This window comes from Dendrobates tinctorius, unplaced genomic scaffold, assembly GCF_039654945.1.
Source record: "Dendrobates tinctorius isolate UK_male_01 unplaced genomic scaffold, ASM3965494v1 ptg000082l, whole genome shotgun sequence".
Classification (NCBI taxonomy): Eukaryota; Metazoa; Chordata; class Amphibia; order Anura; family Dendrobatidae; genus Dendrobates; species Dendrobates tinctorius.
Genome location: NW_027361750.1, coordinates 672,396 through 690,654, shown reverse-complemented (window position 1 = coordinate 690,654; position 18,259 = coordinate 672,396). Strand labels below are relative to the sequence as shown.

General features: G+C 47.6%; 1 protein-coding gene across 1 annotated transcript; it reads left to right on the top strand.

Moving 5' to 3' along the window:
- The first annotated feature begins 1,613 nt into the window (after positions 1-1,613).
- Positions 1,614-18,023, top strand: RDH10 (retinol dehydrogenase 10). Its single transcript, XM_073583832.1, has 6 exons — positions 1,614-2,177; positions 3,069-3,307; positions 14,720-14,818; positions 15,266-15,411; positions 15,560-15,691; positions 17,027-18,023. The coding sequence occupies exons 1-6, from the start codon at positions 1,895-1,897 to the stop codon at positions 17,148-17,150; spliced, it is 1,023 nt and encodes a 340-aa protein (XP_073439933.1). The 5' UTR covers positions 1,614-1,894; the 3' UTR covers positions 17,151-18,023.
- The last annotated feature ends 236 nt before the right edge of the window (positions 18,024-18,259 follow it).

Below are 18,259 nucleotides of genomic sequence, written 5' to 3'. Positions count from 1 at the left end.
TATGGGGGCACTGTGGTAGTAGTGTGGGGGCACTGTGTCTGGCAGCATTATGGGGCACTGTGGTGGCAGTAGTATGGGGGCACTGTGGTGGTAGTATTATGGGGGCACTGTGGTAGTAGTGTGGGGGCACTGTGTCTGGCAGCATTATGGGGCACTGTGGTGGCAGTAGTATGGGGGCACTGTGGTGGTAGTATTATGGGGGCACTGTGGTAGTAGTGTGGGGGCACTGTGTCTGGCAGCATTATGGGGCACTGTGGTGGCAGTAGTATGGGGGCACTGTGGTGGTAGTATTATGGGGGCACTGTGGTAGTAGTGTGGGGGCACTGTGTCTGGCAGCATTATGGGGCACTGTGGTGGCAGTAGTATGGGGGCACTGTGGTGGTAGTATTATGGGGGCACTGTGGTAGTAGTGTGGGGGCACTGTGTCTGGCAGCATTATGGGGCACTGTGGTGGCAGTAGTATGGGGGCACTGTGGTGGTAGTATTATGGGGGCACTGTGGTAGTAGTGTGGGGGCACTGTGTCTGGCAGCATTATGGGGCACTGTGGTGGCAGTAGTATGGGGGCACTGTGGTGGTAGTATTATGGGGGCACTGTGGTAGTAGTGTGGGGGCACTGTGTCTGGCAGCATTATGGGGCACTGTGGTGGCAGTAGTATGGGGGCACTGTGGTGGTAGTATTATGGGGGCACTGTGGTAGTAGTGTGGGGGCACTGTGTCTGGCAGCATTATGGGGCACTGTGGTGGCAGTAGTATGGGGGCACTGTGGTGGTAGTATTATGGGGGCACTGTGGTAGTAGTGTGGGGGCACTGTGTCTGGCAGCATTATGGGGCACTGTGGTGGCAGTAGTATGGGGGCACTGTGGTGGTAGTATTATGGGGGCACTGTGGTAGTAGTGTGGGGGCACTGTGTCTGGCAGCATTATGGGGCACTGTGGTGGCAGTAGTATGGGGGCACTGTGGTGGTAGTATTATGGGGGCACTGTGGTAGTAGTGTGGGGGCACTGTGTCTGGCAGCATTATGGGGCACTGTGGTGGCAGTAGTATGGGGGCACTGTGGTGGTAGTATTATGGGGGCACTGTGGTAGTAGTGTGGGGGCACTGTGTCTGGCAGCATTATAGGGCACTGTGGTGGCAGTAGTATGGGGGCACTGTGGTGGTAGTATTATGGGGGCACTGTGGTAGTAGTGTGGGGGCACTGTGTCTGGCAGCATTATGGGGCACTGTGGTGGCAGTAGTATGGGGGCACTGTGGTGGTAGTATTATGGGGGCACTGTGGTAGTAGTGTGGGGGCACTGTGTCTGGCAGCATTATGGGGCACTGTGGCTGGCAGTAGTATGGGGGCACTGTGGTGGTAGTATTATGGGGGCACTGTGGTAGTAGTGTGGGGGCACTGTGTCTGGCAGCATTATAGGGCACTGTGGTGGCAGTAGTATGGGGGCACTGTGGTAGTACTTCCTCCTCTCGCTGGCAGCGCAGACAGGCGGACTCCAGCAGTGGCAGCAGGTGGGTAACAGTCCGGGCAGGGAACAGTTACTGTGCGCCCCGCCCCTCCCGCCATGTGACGCGCCCCGCCCCTCCCGTGCTGGCTCAGTGTGCGGGGTGCACCGGGCGGGGCGGGGTTACCTCCTGGCCGGTGCCCGGGTATATATCGCGCTGCCGGGGCACAACATGCAGTGTGCGGGCCGCGGCTGTGCAGGCAGGACTCCGGGGTGGCGCAGTGTGAGCGGCTCCAGGACGGGACGCGCTTGTTGCAAGTTTCCAAGTGAGCGGCGGCGGGACATGGGCAGCAGGACAGCGCCGCGCAGCCGCCAGTAACTGCAGCCGTCCCGGGCATTCTCGCTGACCGCGCCGCCGTCCCCAGAGCTGGAGCGCGGACTCGTCTCTCCCCGCAACATGAACATCGTGCTGGAGCTGTTCGTGGTCACTTTTAAGGTCCTCTGGGCCTTCGTGCTGGCGGCGGCCAAGTGGCTAGTGCGCCCCAAGGAGAAGAGCGTGGCGGGGCAGGTGTGCCTGATCACCGGGGCCGGCAGCGGCATGGGCCGCCTCTTCGCCCTGGAGTTCGCCCGGCGCCGCGCGCAGCTGGTGCTCTGGGACATCAACACTCAAAGCAACGAGGAGACGGCGGGCCTGGTGCGGGCGGTGTACCGGGAGCTGCAGGCGGCGGACGCGCTGCGGGGTGAGTGTGGCTCTACACGGCTGATACTGGGGGGCGATGTGATCGGGCGATCTCTGCACCACAACTGCTGTGTAAGCAGGGGCTGAGACCTTCTACCCTGCATCTGCCCAGTATGCTGACAGCTCTAACTATTGGGGGCTCATCAGTGCCCCCCGATAATGGGTTGTGCTCCAGCTTTGGAAATGGTGTAAAGTTTGGTCCAGTAGGTCACAACAGTGACATGGGTGTGACTGGTGTCAGTAGTGCCCCGGGGTGATGTTATCGGGGCGTCCATAGATCCCATCACACAGTGACTATTGATCCCAGCTACAGCATGGTGATTGGTGGCAGTGCCAGGCGGGGGAGCATCTGGGAATCCGACCACTCATCACTTTATAAGACCTGGACTTCATGATCTGCTTTTAAAGGCCTCCGTATATTTCCCCCTCTCCTTATTATACCGTTGGCCGGCTGCTTAGTGCTAGCCTCGTGATGCCTGTGGACACCGCTGTCCAGTGATTGCTGCTCCTCCATGTGCAGCCCCCTGTCGGAGCATGTTGGGAGTTGTAGCTGCGATGGCTGGAGTATTCATCCCTGCCTGTCGCCCGCGGCCTCCGTGCCACAATCCGTCCGCTGCATCCGTTCTTCAATCCCTAGGACAGATTTGCCCTGAAGCTGTCTGGCGAGTGTTGTCCCGGTCTGCGTTGGCTGTGCTCCTGCTGCCTCTTGCATAAGTGCTCTCCATCTGCTGCATGCCCGGCTCCGGCTGACGTAAGACGCAGAGCAATGAAGTAAACACTGCAGCCATGATGGATGACCCCTGAGTGTGGCCAGGACGTAATCCGTCTTGTAGAACCTTTCATCGTCTAATTCATTGTCCCTGTTGCTCTTTTCTTGTCTTGCTCTGAACAGCTGGGAGCCTGGTGGAGGAAGAAGTGCTGCCGAGCTCCAATCTCCAGGTGTACACCTACACGTGTGACGTAGGCAAGCGAGACAGCGTGTACAGCACCGCTGAGAAGGTCCGCCGCGAGGTCGGAGACGTCTCCCTGCTGCTCAATAATGCCGGTGTCGTGTCCGGACACCATCTCCTCGAGTGCCCAGACGAGCTGATTGAAAGGACTATGATGGTGAATTGCCATGCACACTTCTGGGTAAGGCGCGCACCCCACCCTTATGTGAATGTGCCCCCTCTTATTCCTTACAGTGACATCTGTCCTATGTAGTAAGCAGTGTCTCTTCCATTCTGGTGTTGTATGTTGGCACTTTCTTTCCACTGCTGACCCTCCGGCACATGATTCCTGCAGCCAAGAAGGGGGGCAGGGTGGTCAGGACAATTTTTGTATCCAAGTAATCGCAGGTCCTTTTAGGGAACTTTTATAGTGAAGAGAAGCCAAATGTACAGTGTGTACGATCCTCTGCGTAGGTCTGGAGGAATTCTATCCACATGGAAATGAGGAGCGCAACGAGAGCCTTCCTGCCACAGCTGAGCACGGTCAGTGCAATGGTGGAGGTCGGGCTGATGGAGAAGGGAGCTCCGGCCCCGTCCAAGGTACTGAGCGCCTCATCTGCATGTGGACATAAGGGGTTTGCTCCAGAACCTCTTCAGTGGATCCTTTCTCTATAGTAACAGCTGCACTCGGTGCACAGTCCCCTACAAGGAGCAGTGGTGACTTGGATGCCTTCTCAGTGCCAGGTACAGGGGAAAGCTGCTGTCTCCAGATCCTTGTCCGTCAGACCAATCAAGTCTTGTGTTGTTGTTGTAAAGGAAGGGACCTGTCAGTCGCCCCACGAGGGGAGCTGCTCACAGATGACGGTCGCTTCCTTAAACCTAGTCTTCTCAGAACTGCTGTTGCTTTTTAGAATCAAACATGATTCACAGCAATTGTCTATTGCGGTTCTGTGGTTAGGGCAGCATGAAACCTGACTGGGTCCCCATTACTACTCGTTAGTTTTAGTCTATCCATTAATTACCTAACTGTGAATGAGTATCTAGATACTCAATCTGACTGGTAACTCCCTCGGGACGCAGTACCTGGACTGGCCGGCGGCTCTACTGTCCGGAGTGTGGCGTCTGCATAAAATGCATGCAGCTATTACTTTGGTCTGGAGAGCTGCCAGTTCGTGACTACGTTCTGATCTTATATGGCCGTTACATTTGGGCTGCCTAATGTGATACACTCTGTAGCTGCATATTAAATGTAGATAATTGCAAGCCTCTTCCAAAGGTATCCAGGTTCTACTATCTTGTTTTGGTGACAAATATTGATCATGTATACTTGGCTTTTATTAGAGGTCCAGGATTCTGATGATGTGCTGGAAACTCTCCAGATGAATAAGCAAAAGTTGTGCATAGGGCTCTTGGGACAAAGTGTCTGTATGGCCAGTATACACTAGTGATGAGCGAGTATACGCGTTACGAGATTTCCTGAGCATGCTCGGGTGATCTCCGAGTATTTGGATGTGCCCGGAGTTCTTGTTTGCCGCCATAGATGCATGATGGGAATTGCCTGTTTGTTAGGAAATCCCTACATGTATTCAGGCTGTCTAGCAGCCGCAAATCATGCAGCAACAAACTAAATCCCCGAGCACTTCCAAATACTGGGACATCACCCGAGCACGCTCAGGAAGTCTCGAGTAACGGATATACTCGTTCATCACTAGTATACTCTACTATCCTGCACAAAAAGGAAACCTGTCAGGTGTTTGTCTCGGTGTACACATTTAAAGGGAACCTGTTACCAGAAATGCTATGACCTGCAGATTTGGAGATAATCTTCAGGCTAATGGCCTTATTAACCTGCACTTGCCCAAAAACTGCCGGAGAAAATGAACCTTATTTCCCCCCCCCCCCCCCCCCCTCTTCCCTGGCAGTACTATCTCAGCCATGGGGGCAGCACTGGCCCATGTCCAGTGTCCTGAGTATACAGAGCAGTGGCTGTAGCCAAGCCCCCGGCCCTGACTGACAGTGGACCCCGATGCAGAGCCGGTATCAGTCAGGGCCGGGGGTATGGTTACAGCCGCAGCTCTGCAATGACCAAACTGGCGCTGCCCCTGTGACTGATGGATAGTAAAGATGCCCACTCAAAAAAAAGGGTAGCGGTGCTGGCTAGACAGGAGTCAGACCCAGGTACTAAAGCATATAGTATACAGCTGCACTCGTGATTGTAACATGGTGTGACCTGCGCCTTACCAATCTCTCTAGAACACCTGCAGGATCCATCACTGGTCTTCATCTTCTGGCCAGGACAGGTTGCATCCACCACACTCAGTGTCTGTACACCCAGAGCCGGTCTCTATATATTTCTGGGGTCTGTACAGATTGGGGAGCACAGTAATGTCCCTCGCTGTAGCCTGCTTGTGGCTTCAAGGACAGCGATGAGCCCAGAGTATGTCTAGAGGCTGGCTTGTGTGCCTAGAGGAGCAGCTTCATCCTACCGGGTCACTTGTGTGCAGCACATCTAAATATTCTAACAGCACGGGACACGGATAACTATGTGTGGAAACCTATTCCCTCTACAGTGTCGTTCCATTGTGGGGCAAGAGAGCTATATAATTATGATGAGTCTGTGACATGTCATTAATGATGCCGGTGTGAGACCCAACATTAGGGCGACAGCGTCTCCTAGAGGCCAATATTCTAGCACGGTTTCCACAATGGCATTGATCAGGTTTCTTCTGAATATGCTGCCCCTTGTGGCCATCTAAAGTTCTGCATAGACTGCAGTAATCTAGGTCTCCTGTACTTAGAATTTGCAGCGTCTAACACCTTTCCTCCCTCTTCCAAAACATAACTGGGAACGAAGGACAAGCACAAGGCTGGGGCATTTAAAGGACCTGCAGGCTCATGTCTTCATGCAATTTAATTTATTGCACTCTTGAAAGTGAATTATACACTTCTGGCAAAACTATTGATGAGAAATGCCGTCTGCTTTATATCTGTATGGTGAGTTTCCTACTAGCTCAGTAGGTCTGATGTGAATTGATCTTCTGCTCAGGGTAAACTTGATGCCGATCATGAACTCATTGCAGACGGTCTTCATGATTTCTTGGTTGCTGATCTCGTTAGTAGTCACGTTGCAGTAGAGCTGCTCGCCCAATACGGCATTTGCTCAGGAGCTTCTGAATTTGGCAGTAGCCCTAATGTGCAGGTTGTCACATTGGATGTTGTAAACTGCCGCGATCTGACTAGTAGCAGTCCGAGATGAGCGAGCGTGCGTGGATAAGCTATCTGAGCATGCTCGGGTGTTATCCAATTTATTGGGCGTGCGCCAAAAAAAAAATGTTTGCATGTCTCGCAGCTGTCCGACAGGCACAACACATGCAGGGGTTTCCTATTGAACATCAATGAGACATGCAGGCCTGGGAACATGCACATATAAATCCCCCCCCGAGCATGAAGTCACTCGGTTAGCACCCGAGCATGCTCAGATAACACCTTATCCCAGCACTGTTGCTCACCACTAGTAGCGGTCCATCCACTCAGGTTGCATCAGAAAGGATGGGGCTGCAGCTCACTTTCAGATAACTCTCACTGTCCACACGTGAGACAAGGGACTGGCAAACTACTGAGGGGCTCAGAATGCAGACGGTGTATCTGGTGGGACTCTTTAAGGTGACTTTATTTTTGGGGTTCGTTGCCTTACCCACTCCCTGTAAGAAAATGCCTTTGATCAGGGTTGAAGACTTCAGGCCCCCACACACATTGGCATGCCCTCACAATTTCGGTAGGGGGTGCCTCCTGACTTGTATGGATGCTAGCAATTTCCAGATCTGTAAGGACTACTGTGTGCGGTGTATATACCTGACAACTACCCAGCCCCAGGGGTGTAACTATCATGGGTGTAGTCACGCGTGACAGGGGGCTGAGATGAGAGTACCAGTACTATTAGGCCGGGATCAAAGATGCGAGGAACACGGCCGAGTCTCATGTTAATACCTGGCACTGGGGAGCGTCCGGCCGCATAGCAATACATGGAGCCGCACACTCTGCTCCTGAGTGCCTGTGGCAGTGCCGGGTATTAACATAAGAGACTTGGCCGTATTCCTCGCATGTGTGATCCCGGCCTTAGACCAGTGATATTTGGGGGGACTGAGCCTGTTGGAGACTATGCTTTGGAATTGGTTATGTTACTTCCCAGCCCCCACCCTTTGCCAATCCTGCAATTGTTGGAAGTGTCCTTACCGGAGCGCGACATGAAAATGTGAAATTACCTTCTCCTGAAGGAGCCTCCTTGGGTCCACACTGCTGAGTGCTTAATATGCCGGTAAGGCTCTTGTGTACCAGCCTGTTTCTTTAGTCCTGGAGCCTAATGCTTATCATAGCTGAGCAGGTTTTGTTTTTTTACCACATTTTTCTTAATTGAAAGTTGCTATGCCATTAGTGATCACTTCCCGGGTCTAGTCCTGTGTCTGCAGGATTGTGCTCCGTAACCTGCAGTGTCAGGTTGGCGCTGTTATATTGATACCTGGTGGTGAATCCATCTTGTGATTGTTTAATCTGTTTTTTTTTTTTTTTTCCTTCACTTGAGATTCTTGTGCTCCGGGGGGTTGTCGTGTGGTGGCTTATGACACGTCACTGATCCCTGTCACCTATCTTAAGTACTGCAGTTAATATTGTGGGATTTGAATAAAACAATGACCGCCAGCAACACTTCTCTGGAGCCAAATTATTATATATAACTTTCTCTTGTAAAGACCACAATATAAACTGCAAAGGCGCACTGTATGAATCAGGGGGCAGGTCAGTGACCTGTCACTTAAGTCCACAAGGATTAAGATGAGGCCAGGGCATGAGAATCTCAAACTGCAAATACAGATTAAACAACCACAAGATGGATTCCATAACCAGGTATCCTTGTAATCAGTATAATGGCGCCAACCTGACACTGTCTGTAGGTTACTGTGCACACTCCTGCTGACAGGTTCCCTTTAAGCACTGCCCTTTTGGGGGTTGCATTCACCCATATGAAAGGAAATTGACGTTAATCTGTGAAATAATGAACGTGATTCCCTGGGTGATGAGCAGATGTCTACAAGCTTCTCTTGATGTCATCTTGCACCTCCAGTGACAGGAGCCATCTCTAGAATGGGTGCAGCTATCTCAGCAGTAACTACTTGATATCACTAGTTGTCTTCACCCCCAGCAGCTGTGATCGGAGTGGCAGAAACTAGCTTGTCTCATGAGAAACATGGAGCCTGCTCGCGTCACACAGCCATTGAAGACACTGATAGTTTAAAGGGGCACATCATACCCTAGCTCTCTCCCAATTTGAGAAATGGCTGACTGGCCCCAATGAATGGCCGATGCATTGTTGGAGGCACATGATAAGGAAATGGCCTCCTTTTGTAGTAATTGCATGGGTCGCAGTGTAGAAATCCCCTGTAAACGCTCATTGTTGTGTGCACACATCCTCACTGGCTCATAGATGAGATCCCCTCCAGCCGGTCCGCTCTGATTATTTCCATATTTCCTGTATTTTGTCAGACTTCGGCTTGCTTGTAACATCTTGGCCGAGGAGCCATCTTAGTCACTACTTGGCATTGCAACAACACTTGTAGTTAGAAACTTTCCCTTGGACTGTGACTGATACATTTTTTTTTTTTTTTTTTTTTTTCCCCCCTCTCTTCCAGTCTTATCAGCTTTAGTCACTGGCATCAAATAAAAAAAATAAACTGGTGGTCCACACTCAGGTGGGCTTAGCCATCTATTGCCACATCATACATCTGGGTATTTTCATCTGTTAAACTGCAAAATGGGCAGTGGATCAAAGTGATCTGTGCAGTACAGTGGTCACCACTTGTAATTGTTGGGTCTAGGCCTCTGCCTAAATGCAGCCTCCTAACCTCCATGAATAGGGTCAATGGTGGGTTAAAGACTAGTGATGAGCGAGCACACTCGAGTGCTAATAGGGTCTTCAGTGTGCCTGACTGAAATGTCCAAGTACCCATGGCTGCATGTCTCACCGCTGTTTGACAGCCACAACAAGCTGGTGTTGCCCGTTTGTTAGGCAATCCCTGCCGCGGGGACTCGCACGTTAGTCGAGCACGTCAGAGTCACTTGGCGCACATGCGCCTATCACGATTAAAGGGGACCTGTCATCACCACTTTTGGCAGATATAGAAGTTATGGCCATCACCTTTCAAGGCTGATAAACTGAATTCTATAATGCTGTAGATCTGCCCCAACCCTCCCTGTAAGAGGAAAAATAACTTATTATACTTGCCTGCGGGGCGGTCCAGTACGAGGGGTGTCGCAGGTCCTGGTCTGGCGCCTCCCATCTTCATGCGATGCCGCCCTTCTGCTTGCTTGCTTCGTGTGGATGACGCGACCCTGCATCATCACACACTCTTCAGCATCGCACGCCTGCCCAGGAGCGCAATGCCGAACAGACTGTATGGATGTTGCAGGGACGCGTCATCCACACGAAGCAAGCAGGAGGATGGCGACTAGAAGATGGGAGGCACCGGACCAAGAAGAGCAACACCCCTCGGCCCGGACCACCCTGCAGGTGAGTATAATTTATTTTTTCTTTTCTTACAGGTCGGATTGGAGCAGATATACTACATTATAGAATTCTGAGACACAGAAAAAAAAACGCACAGTATGACAAATGTGCATAAATACTCTGATGTAAAATATATGTAACCGTAAGCAGCAAGTGCTAGTAAAAGATGTTAACAAAACCAGGGTATTTAGTTGATAACTTAGTGTACTTTTTTTGCAAAAAAAAAAGCCACTCCACCATGTCACGGTATACCCTTCTAGGAGCAGTCCTATCTAATATATTTAAAACCTGATCATGTGAACAATACTTTCATGAGCAGGATTCAGAAAGGTGCTGCCCAGTATGGGCTCGCTGGGCAAAATGGCTTTTTATGTGCATGTCCCAAAACCGAGAGGCGGGGATCTCCCAAAGCTTGCATAAGCAAGAAATCAATAGATTCAGAACACATGACACATGCACAAAAAATGAACAGGTCAGTAAGAATTCTGTATCAGCCCTGAAAGGTGGTGGCTGTAACTTGCATTGGCAAAAACTGGTGAAAAGGACCCTTAAAGACCCTTTAAAGTGACTGTCATTGAGATTAACCTCCTCCAAACCACACCTGTACATTCAGGGCTTTGAAATAAAAATCCATCTACACCTATTTAGATCATCTGTTTGTGTTCTCACGTGTTAGTTCTTATGCCAACGAGGTGTTGGGTGCTCTGCCACAGCAGAGCCTTAACTGGCCTCTGCCTCCTGAGCTCGTCTCCTGTTTGATAGTGTAATGCCATGCAAGGAAGTGGTTTCCTCCGGCAGGCTGGTTAGGTGCACTGTCACACCCAGATCGCTTAATCGATCTTCAAATCTATATTCAAATTGGGCATAAAAAATGATAATTACTTGAGATTGCAATAACTGATAAAAAGGGTCACTAGATTTTTTTGCATCTGTTATGCTTGCTTATGTAGCACCATTATTCCACAGTACTTTACAGATGCTGTCCTTGCTGTCAGCATTGAGGCTCTCTATCAGGATGTCTTTTGCATGTGGGAGGAACCCAGTGGAAACGTGCACAAACACGGGGAGAACATGCAAGCTCCTTGTAGATTTTGTCTTTTGTGGGATTTGAACCCAAGACCCCCAGCGCTGCTCTAATCTACACTAATCCTAATGTTTTGGTCATTTTTATTCCTGGAAGCCAATTGGCAATGTACGACATCAGTCATCCCTGTCATGAACAACGGTTTTACATGAATGCTTATTCTCAGTTGCTTTCATAGTCCGAATATCATGGACACTCTGGCTCAGTGGGGTGGGGGATCACCGCCCTGGGACCTGTCCTACAATGTGTGAATACAACCTTAAAGTTGCATTCCTGACAGGCAGAAGACTCTCCCATCTATACAGATAATAATTCCTGTCCATAGCATTGCTTTTAACTGTCAAAGGGTTAAGTTGGGGGGGGGGGGGGGGGGGGGGACAATACCTCAGTTAATCTCCCTGTAAAAGTCATTACCCTAAAACTAATTATGAATCTGCCGCTTGGTTCTCAATGTTATTTTCTTGTTTCCCCTCTCTGCTTTACCCTTTGCCTAATCTGTCCTGACACCACAGCTGTGGCGGCCTTTTGTGCAGCTAAACCTTTCCTCTGTTGTGCTTCATTGAAAAGCCCTGAAGAATCCTGGGGATGGGATGGGAAGAAGCGCTGGACTGTTAGAAGTTAATTTGCCAGAAACAAGAACGTTGGGAACCAATTACTAAAGCTATGAAGTGACATGTAAACACTTGTCCAGTTTCACACATTTGTGTCTAATAAGTAATTACTGATCTGTGTGCGCCCATAAGAAGCGTAATAAGAGTCTGGACACAATGCGGGAACCAGGAGCCTTGAAGAGGTGGGAAATTGTGAGTCTCCTGGACAAGCTTCCCCTGTTATGTTAGTTTCCTAGAACCTCAATGTGCAAATATATTAATCTAATATAGGAAATTCCAGAATTCCTACCTGCAAGGACAGAGCACTTGTCCCCAAACTTGTGACTCTTGTGCAGGAGCCACATAGGTGGTGTAAAATCTGGGCACTTAATGTGCAGCTTCAGGCGGCAAATGCTTTATGAAGTATTAAAGGGGTTGTCTAGAATTCCACACAAATGGTGGCTTTCTGTTTGGAGGGGCAGGGGAGCCACTGTCTGGAGACCTCCTACTAATCCTGCCTCGTCAGCAGTTTTGTCTTCATAACTACCTTTTCTCCTTATACATGGGATTAGGCATTTAAAGGGGGTTTTCACACAAAGTTCATTTTTAATCAATAGACCTTGTAATCTTTATCCTCATCAGCCACAATTGGATGTATTTTAAATAAAATGTTCCTGTGCTGAGATAATCTTATAAATGTGCTCCTGCTGTGTAATGGCCGTGTCTGACCATACAGGAACATGGTGTGATCATACCACAGCTCCTGGGCAGGGGAGGGAGTATACAGACATTTCTGCATGGGATCACAGCTGATTTCTTTTTGTGAGATGAAGCATTTCCCTATGTTCTTAATGAGCAGTGATCCCCTGCTGTAATAGTTCTTTATCTGTAAACTCTTTGGCTTCTTCCCCTGCCCAGGAGCTGTGGTATGATCAGACTTTGTTCCTGTACAGTCAAGACACGGCCATTACACAGCAGGGGCACATGTATAAATAAAATGCTCCTGTGCTGAGAAAATCTTAAACACATCCAATAGTGGCTGATATTATTATATTTATTACTACAAGATCTATTAACTTATTTTGTGGGGGGGGGGGGGGAAACCCCTTAAGCACATGCATGCGTACCTGTCACAGAACGTGCTGAGATGTCTAGAGGAGGGGTGGGGGGTGAGGTAAGCTTGTTTTGGTCTATGTAATGGGCCCAAATCTAATGTTTAATATCAGGGATAATGGTAATAAAATATTAGTACTTTTCTATAAGTTTTTTTTTTTTTTTTTTTTTTTTTTTTTTTTTATATCCCCCCTTTCTATAGTACTCCCCCCCCCCCCCCCCCCCCCACTCGATCTTTTGTTTTTTAAATTGGCAAGTGTCGTAACAAAGTGGTGTTGGAAGGAAGGACATGGTCCATCACAGAACTTTGTTAGATCTTAAACAAACACAAGATGGTTCTCAGGAGTTTGTTGATTAAGTTACAATGATTACTCTGTGCTCAGCACTTGGCACCAGTAGAGTTGGAAATTGCAGCAGATTTGATTTCAGGGGACACAGTGATAATCTTGTTAGTCAGAAATTAAGTATGCTTCAAAGAATTACTTGGAAATCCTTAAAAGTGCAAGGAGATCTGAAAACTACCTGTTTTTCTTGGCCTAAACAGGTTTTATTGAATGTTCGGATGACCAGGCCAAGTCTTTAAAGGGTCTGGAATAAGAAAATAAAGTGGAGGATTATCTGTTGTATACACACTGTAGTGAGCACTACAGATTCCTGGCCTGTCTGTAAAATTAGAAAGGGTTGAATTTGCTTTAATTGGCATAGCTTATTATACATTTCTTTACTATTAATCTCTTTCTGGAGAGGGGAAAATAATGCTTTTGAGATAGATGGCATTTTTGTTGCATTGCTATGGTTCATGACTTCTCACCGATGCGTCTTGACTTTCGTACGCACGCCATGGTCCACCCGAGCTGACGGTCTGATTCCTATCTTGCTGTTAGAATTCCTAGTTTTGTTCAATTTTTGCAATGTACCGAGTGGTAACATATTAATACACGTTTTGGGCCACTACCGCATGCCTCCTGACTTCACAGGGATGATATTCTATTGAATATTATCAATCGTTATCTCCTGAAGGTGGTGTGTGTGGAGTGGGTGTGTTTTTTTTTTTTTTTTTTTTTTTTTTTTTTCCCCCTTATTCATTCTGAAGTATTTTTCAATAAAGTTATATAACCCAATGTGCATCAGATTGCAGTGGTATCCTGAAAGGACATTTGACAAACATCGGATTACACCTGAAACATATTAATATGTAACTATAAATTTAGAATACTACACTCATCTGATTGTTGGGACCATAAACAGCTTATCGAAATGAAAGCCTCAGTGATTTGTGAGGTTAGAAATGGCCTTCCACTCATTGGTTCACTTGTATGAGGAATCTCGTGTGTTTGGAGACCTGGGACCCATCAGGGTTCATAACGTAAAATGAGGAAGTCGAAGCATTGGGAGATAAGTGCGTCAGAGGGGATTCGCACCACTTCTCCCAAATTCTACTATGTTTTTGGGACCTCATCCATTCCTATATGGTATTATACTATTGTCTTTTTCCATTGACCGTAGATGTCCTTCCTTCCCTGTCCACCTTTTTAATGCTATTGCTTTTCTGGTAAGGAACAGTCTCACAGAAGACCTCTATCATGTGACCAAATCTCTTCACACACAATTTGTACCCCAATTATCGGTAATGTAAAGACCACTTTGCCCCCTTTACTGCCTCACTACTGCACAGTTCCAAATAAGATCCTGAAGATGTATTTGATTACTCGGGGGTTGTATGGCATGGTTGGTCTACATGCTTGTCTCATCCTTGCATGTGAAAACCCAACTGGTGACGTTTAAACTCAGTCTCCCTGTACGCTATAATATTTGTGTAAATTTAGCCCTTAACTGTTCTATATAGCAGGTGGCATAAAATATATATTACCGTATATGTTTTGTTCGGTCTTCTTAATCCATTTTAATTCCTGAAGGTCTTTATCCACGACCCTTCTGAATGTGAATCTGTTGTTAAGCTGTCCACATCTGACCAGTAGAGGTTTCTCCAGCTCCGTACTATAGATAAGGGAAGAATCTGCCTGTACAGGCCACACATTTTCCTCTTTTCATTGTGATGTACTGTGACATGCTTGAGCTTGTTCCCTGCCAGGAAATTGGTTTAACTGGAGCATTGGCGAATGCTGTCTGGCATTGTCACTTTACATGCTATTGTTACTTAGATGGCAGATGGTAAAAGCATTGATGGCTGTTGTGTAGCTAATCTGCATTTGGCTGCCTGCAGTGTCTAAGATAACAAATGCAGCTAACTGTGGCTCTCTCCTCTTATAGACCACAAAGGCATTCCTTCCCAAAATGATGGAGATGAATCATGGACACATTGTTACAGTCGCCAGCTCTCTAGGTCTGTTCAGCACCGCAGGGGTAGAGGTACGTTCTATTTTATTACTGTCCTCTCGGGGATTATCTTGTCAAACTATTAAATAATGGCTGACCCAGCAATCACCAGGGGTTTCAGAAGGACACCCCTGTCTTGCCCATACTCCTGCGTGAAGCTGGGTTAGACATGTTTAGCATACGGGAACTAACTATTACAGTACATGGCCAGTTAGCCCACCATAGTAGTAACTAATAAACTATGTTCTGAAGCACTTCACAATTAAAGACATTACCATGTAACATAGTTCTACAGTTACAGGAGAAGTGAGGGTCCTGCTTACAATATAAGGCTATGGAGGTACACAGAGTGGCAGCAAGGGGCCCCCACAATCCCTCCTAGAGACAACTCTAGCTTACATTTAGGCTTTAAAACCTGTAAGTGGTCATACAACTGGTGGCTGAAATCATGGTTCTCTAAATTTATTTATTTTTTTACAGGATTATTGTGCAAGTAAGTTTGGCGCTGTGGGTTTCCATGAGTCTCTCAGCCACGAACTAAAGGCTGCAGACAAAGATGGGATTAAAGCGACTCTGGTCTGTCCCTATCTTGTGGACACGGGCATGTTCCGGGGTTGCAGAATCAGGTTAGTCCTCATTAGTCTGCCTTCTCTGAGCCAGAACCTACCGGGCAGACAACGGCTCTGGCCAGGTGCTCCTCATTATTTGCTGGTGGTTAGGCAGACGCGGGGCTGGAATGTGTAAATAAAACTCACTGGAACATTAATCTTTCAGAAAAGAAATTGAGCCCTTCCTCCCGCCCTTGAAACCAGATTACTGTGTGAAGCAGGCCATGAGAGCCATTCTTACAGACCAGCCGATGATCTGTACACCTCGACTAATGTACATCGTGACCTGCATGAAAAGGTAACTGTCCTGAATACCCCCCCACCAACAAGTAACAGAAAGCAATGTGTTCATTAAAGGGAACCTGTCAGCTGTTCTGGCCACTCTAAGATACGGCCACTGCCTTTCAGGGCTTTATGTACAGCATTCTATAATACTCGAGATAAGCCCTCAATCCGACCTGCAAGAGAAGAAAAATAAGTTTTATTATACTCACCCAGGGGGCGGTCCGGTCCGATGGGTGTCGCAGGCCTGGCACCTCACATCTTCTTGCAACGCTTCCCTCCTGTTTGCTTCATACCTCCCCGGCATCGTGCTCCTGCGCTGGCGTACTTCTCTGCCCTCTTGAGGGCAGAGCAGGTTTGTGTAGTGTGCTGGGCCTCTGACCTTTCCCGGTGCCTGCGCCATGCAGTACTTTTGCTCTGCCCTTAACAGGGCAGAGAGGGAAGGATGCCTGTGTAGGAGAGTGATACCGGGGAGCTTGTAAAAACAAGCAGGAGGGTGGTGTTGCAAGAAGATGGGAGGACCTGGACCTGTGACACCCTTCAGCCCAGAAAGAATGCTGTAGATAAGCCCTGAAAGGCAGTGGCCGCATCTTATATAGATGAGCATCCTCACTCAAGAAGTAGCCCTGATCTATGCTGCACCACTTCCCCTAATGTTGAGTGTGGGGGTTTTTTGTTTTTTTGTTTTTTTTTTTTAAACTATATTGTAATGATCATGTAGACTGGGTCTTCCAAGACCCAAACTTGGATCAGACTGATCAAGACTTGTGCCAGATTGTCTCTAGTTATGTTTTCACAACAACCAGTACTGGGCCAAAGTGTGTATTCCACCCCCACCCCTTTCCCCAGAACAGTTCATAAATTAACAGAATATAAATAACTACAGTCAAAAGCATAAGACCATCTTTTTAGGGGCTTTAATTGTTCTAGCTGCAGAATGAGACTCTGCCAGTTGAGATGACGTTTGTGGGCTATAAACCAACCAAGAAGAGCACCATAAGAGTTACTGTCAGAACCAAGAACCAGCCCACTGACTTGTTCACAATAACCCATTCAGCAATGTGAAGTAAAGCTAAAGTTTCACTAGAGCAATTTTTAATTTATAAGCCCCACTGGATAAAAAGAAAAAGGGGCCTATAAAAAAAAAAATGTGCATATGCTTCAGATTCCCCAGTAACAGTAGGCTCGTAGGGCTGATCATAACAAGGATGTTCCTGGCTCATCTTCTGATCAGAGCATTGGGTAATAAACATGCTACTTATGGATGAGCCTCTTTCCATGGACACCCATTATACTGTTCCATTCACTCAGCCATGCTTGTGCATTAATTCCTGCTATCTTCTCTTTGCAGCATTCTGCCGTTTGAAGCCGTGGTCTGTATGTACCGGTTCTTGGGCGCAGACAAGTGCATGTACCCCTTTATTGCTCAAAGGAAACAAGCCACGAATAACAATGAAGCTAAAAATGGGATTTAGTTTTTCCCACTGGTGATTTGACTGAACCTATTGTTGAGCAGCCAGCACGTTTGAAGACTGAATTGGAAACGGCACTTGTGCATCTCTATTGTAGTTTTTCTCTTTTTATTGGGGGGGTGTTCCACCATACTCGGCAGCATGTGGTGAACGCTTTTTAAAAACAGATTGGTAGGTGACTTACTGTAAATGTGACCAACTGAACACGGATGGAAGGCTTAGATGTAGCAATAAAGTTCTGTAGCATTCTCTACAACAGTAGACCAAGGCAAAGCAGTTTTGATAAATGCACTGTTACCCTGTCGTATGTACGAGAAGGAGACAATAATTAAAGGCCAAGGAATCGTTAATCTACCGATTAGAAGCTATTCACATGCGAACTCTCAACTTGCCAGAGAAGCAAAGATGTGTGCAAATTAGACCTGGTGTCAGTGGTATTCTGATCCTCCGTACTCAGCCGCGGCATCTCTAGATGAGCTAATAATGGAGTATGCAGCCATTTAAACCCCTTGAGTCTTATCACGTTATTGTTCACACTTTATGTAAGGGCCATGGATTTCATTCCAATGTAGGATCTTAGCACATATTTCATTATCTGTATGAATGTGTTTGGTTTCCACCCACCCATCCGAGAAAAAGGGGTATGTGTGTTTAAGTATTCATCAGTCTGGTTCTAACTTGTTCCCCTTCAATGGGTAAAATGGCAAGGTGCTTATTACACTGCACATACATGTGAAAGCCATGTTTCTGCTTGCATTGGCTACCACCATTGTTGGAATGCTGCCAATTCTAGATTTCCCCATTTTATATTTTTGGAAGAAGTGCCAATACTACTTATATGATGTCCCATAAAGTGTGTGATTCTCCTCCCAGCCTGGATCTTCATCAAAGGCCTTTTGCTGTGCCAGTAGGCCACGTGTGTATACCGCTTATAAAGACCTTGTGTAAACTCTGCTCTTATACATGTATAAGACTGCAGGATCAGTGTACACAAGACAATATTTTTAACAGGCTCTGGTTGAATCACTTTTCTCTTTTATATGAATCTGAAAGATTGCAAAAGTGTACATACCCTTAATGGCCTATTTCAGTAAAGGCAACGGTTCAGATAC

Bases quoted from the DNA above. Each gene is read 5' to 3' on its own strand.
- RDH10 (XM_073583832.1), top strand. From the start codon at position 1,895: ATGAACATCGTGCTGGAGCTGTTCGTGGTCACTTTTAAGGTCCTCTGG. The intron at 2,178-3,068 runs GTGAGTGTGGCT...TGCTCTGAACAG, and splicing joins GGCGGCGGACGCGCTGCGGG to CTGGGAGCCTGGTGGAGGAA. The intron at 14,819-15,265 runs GTACGTTCTATT...ATTTTTTTACAG, and splicing joins TCAGCACCGCAGGGGTAGAG to GATTATTGTGCAAGTAAGTT.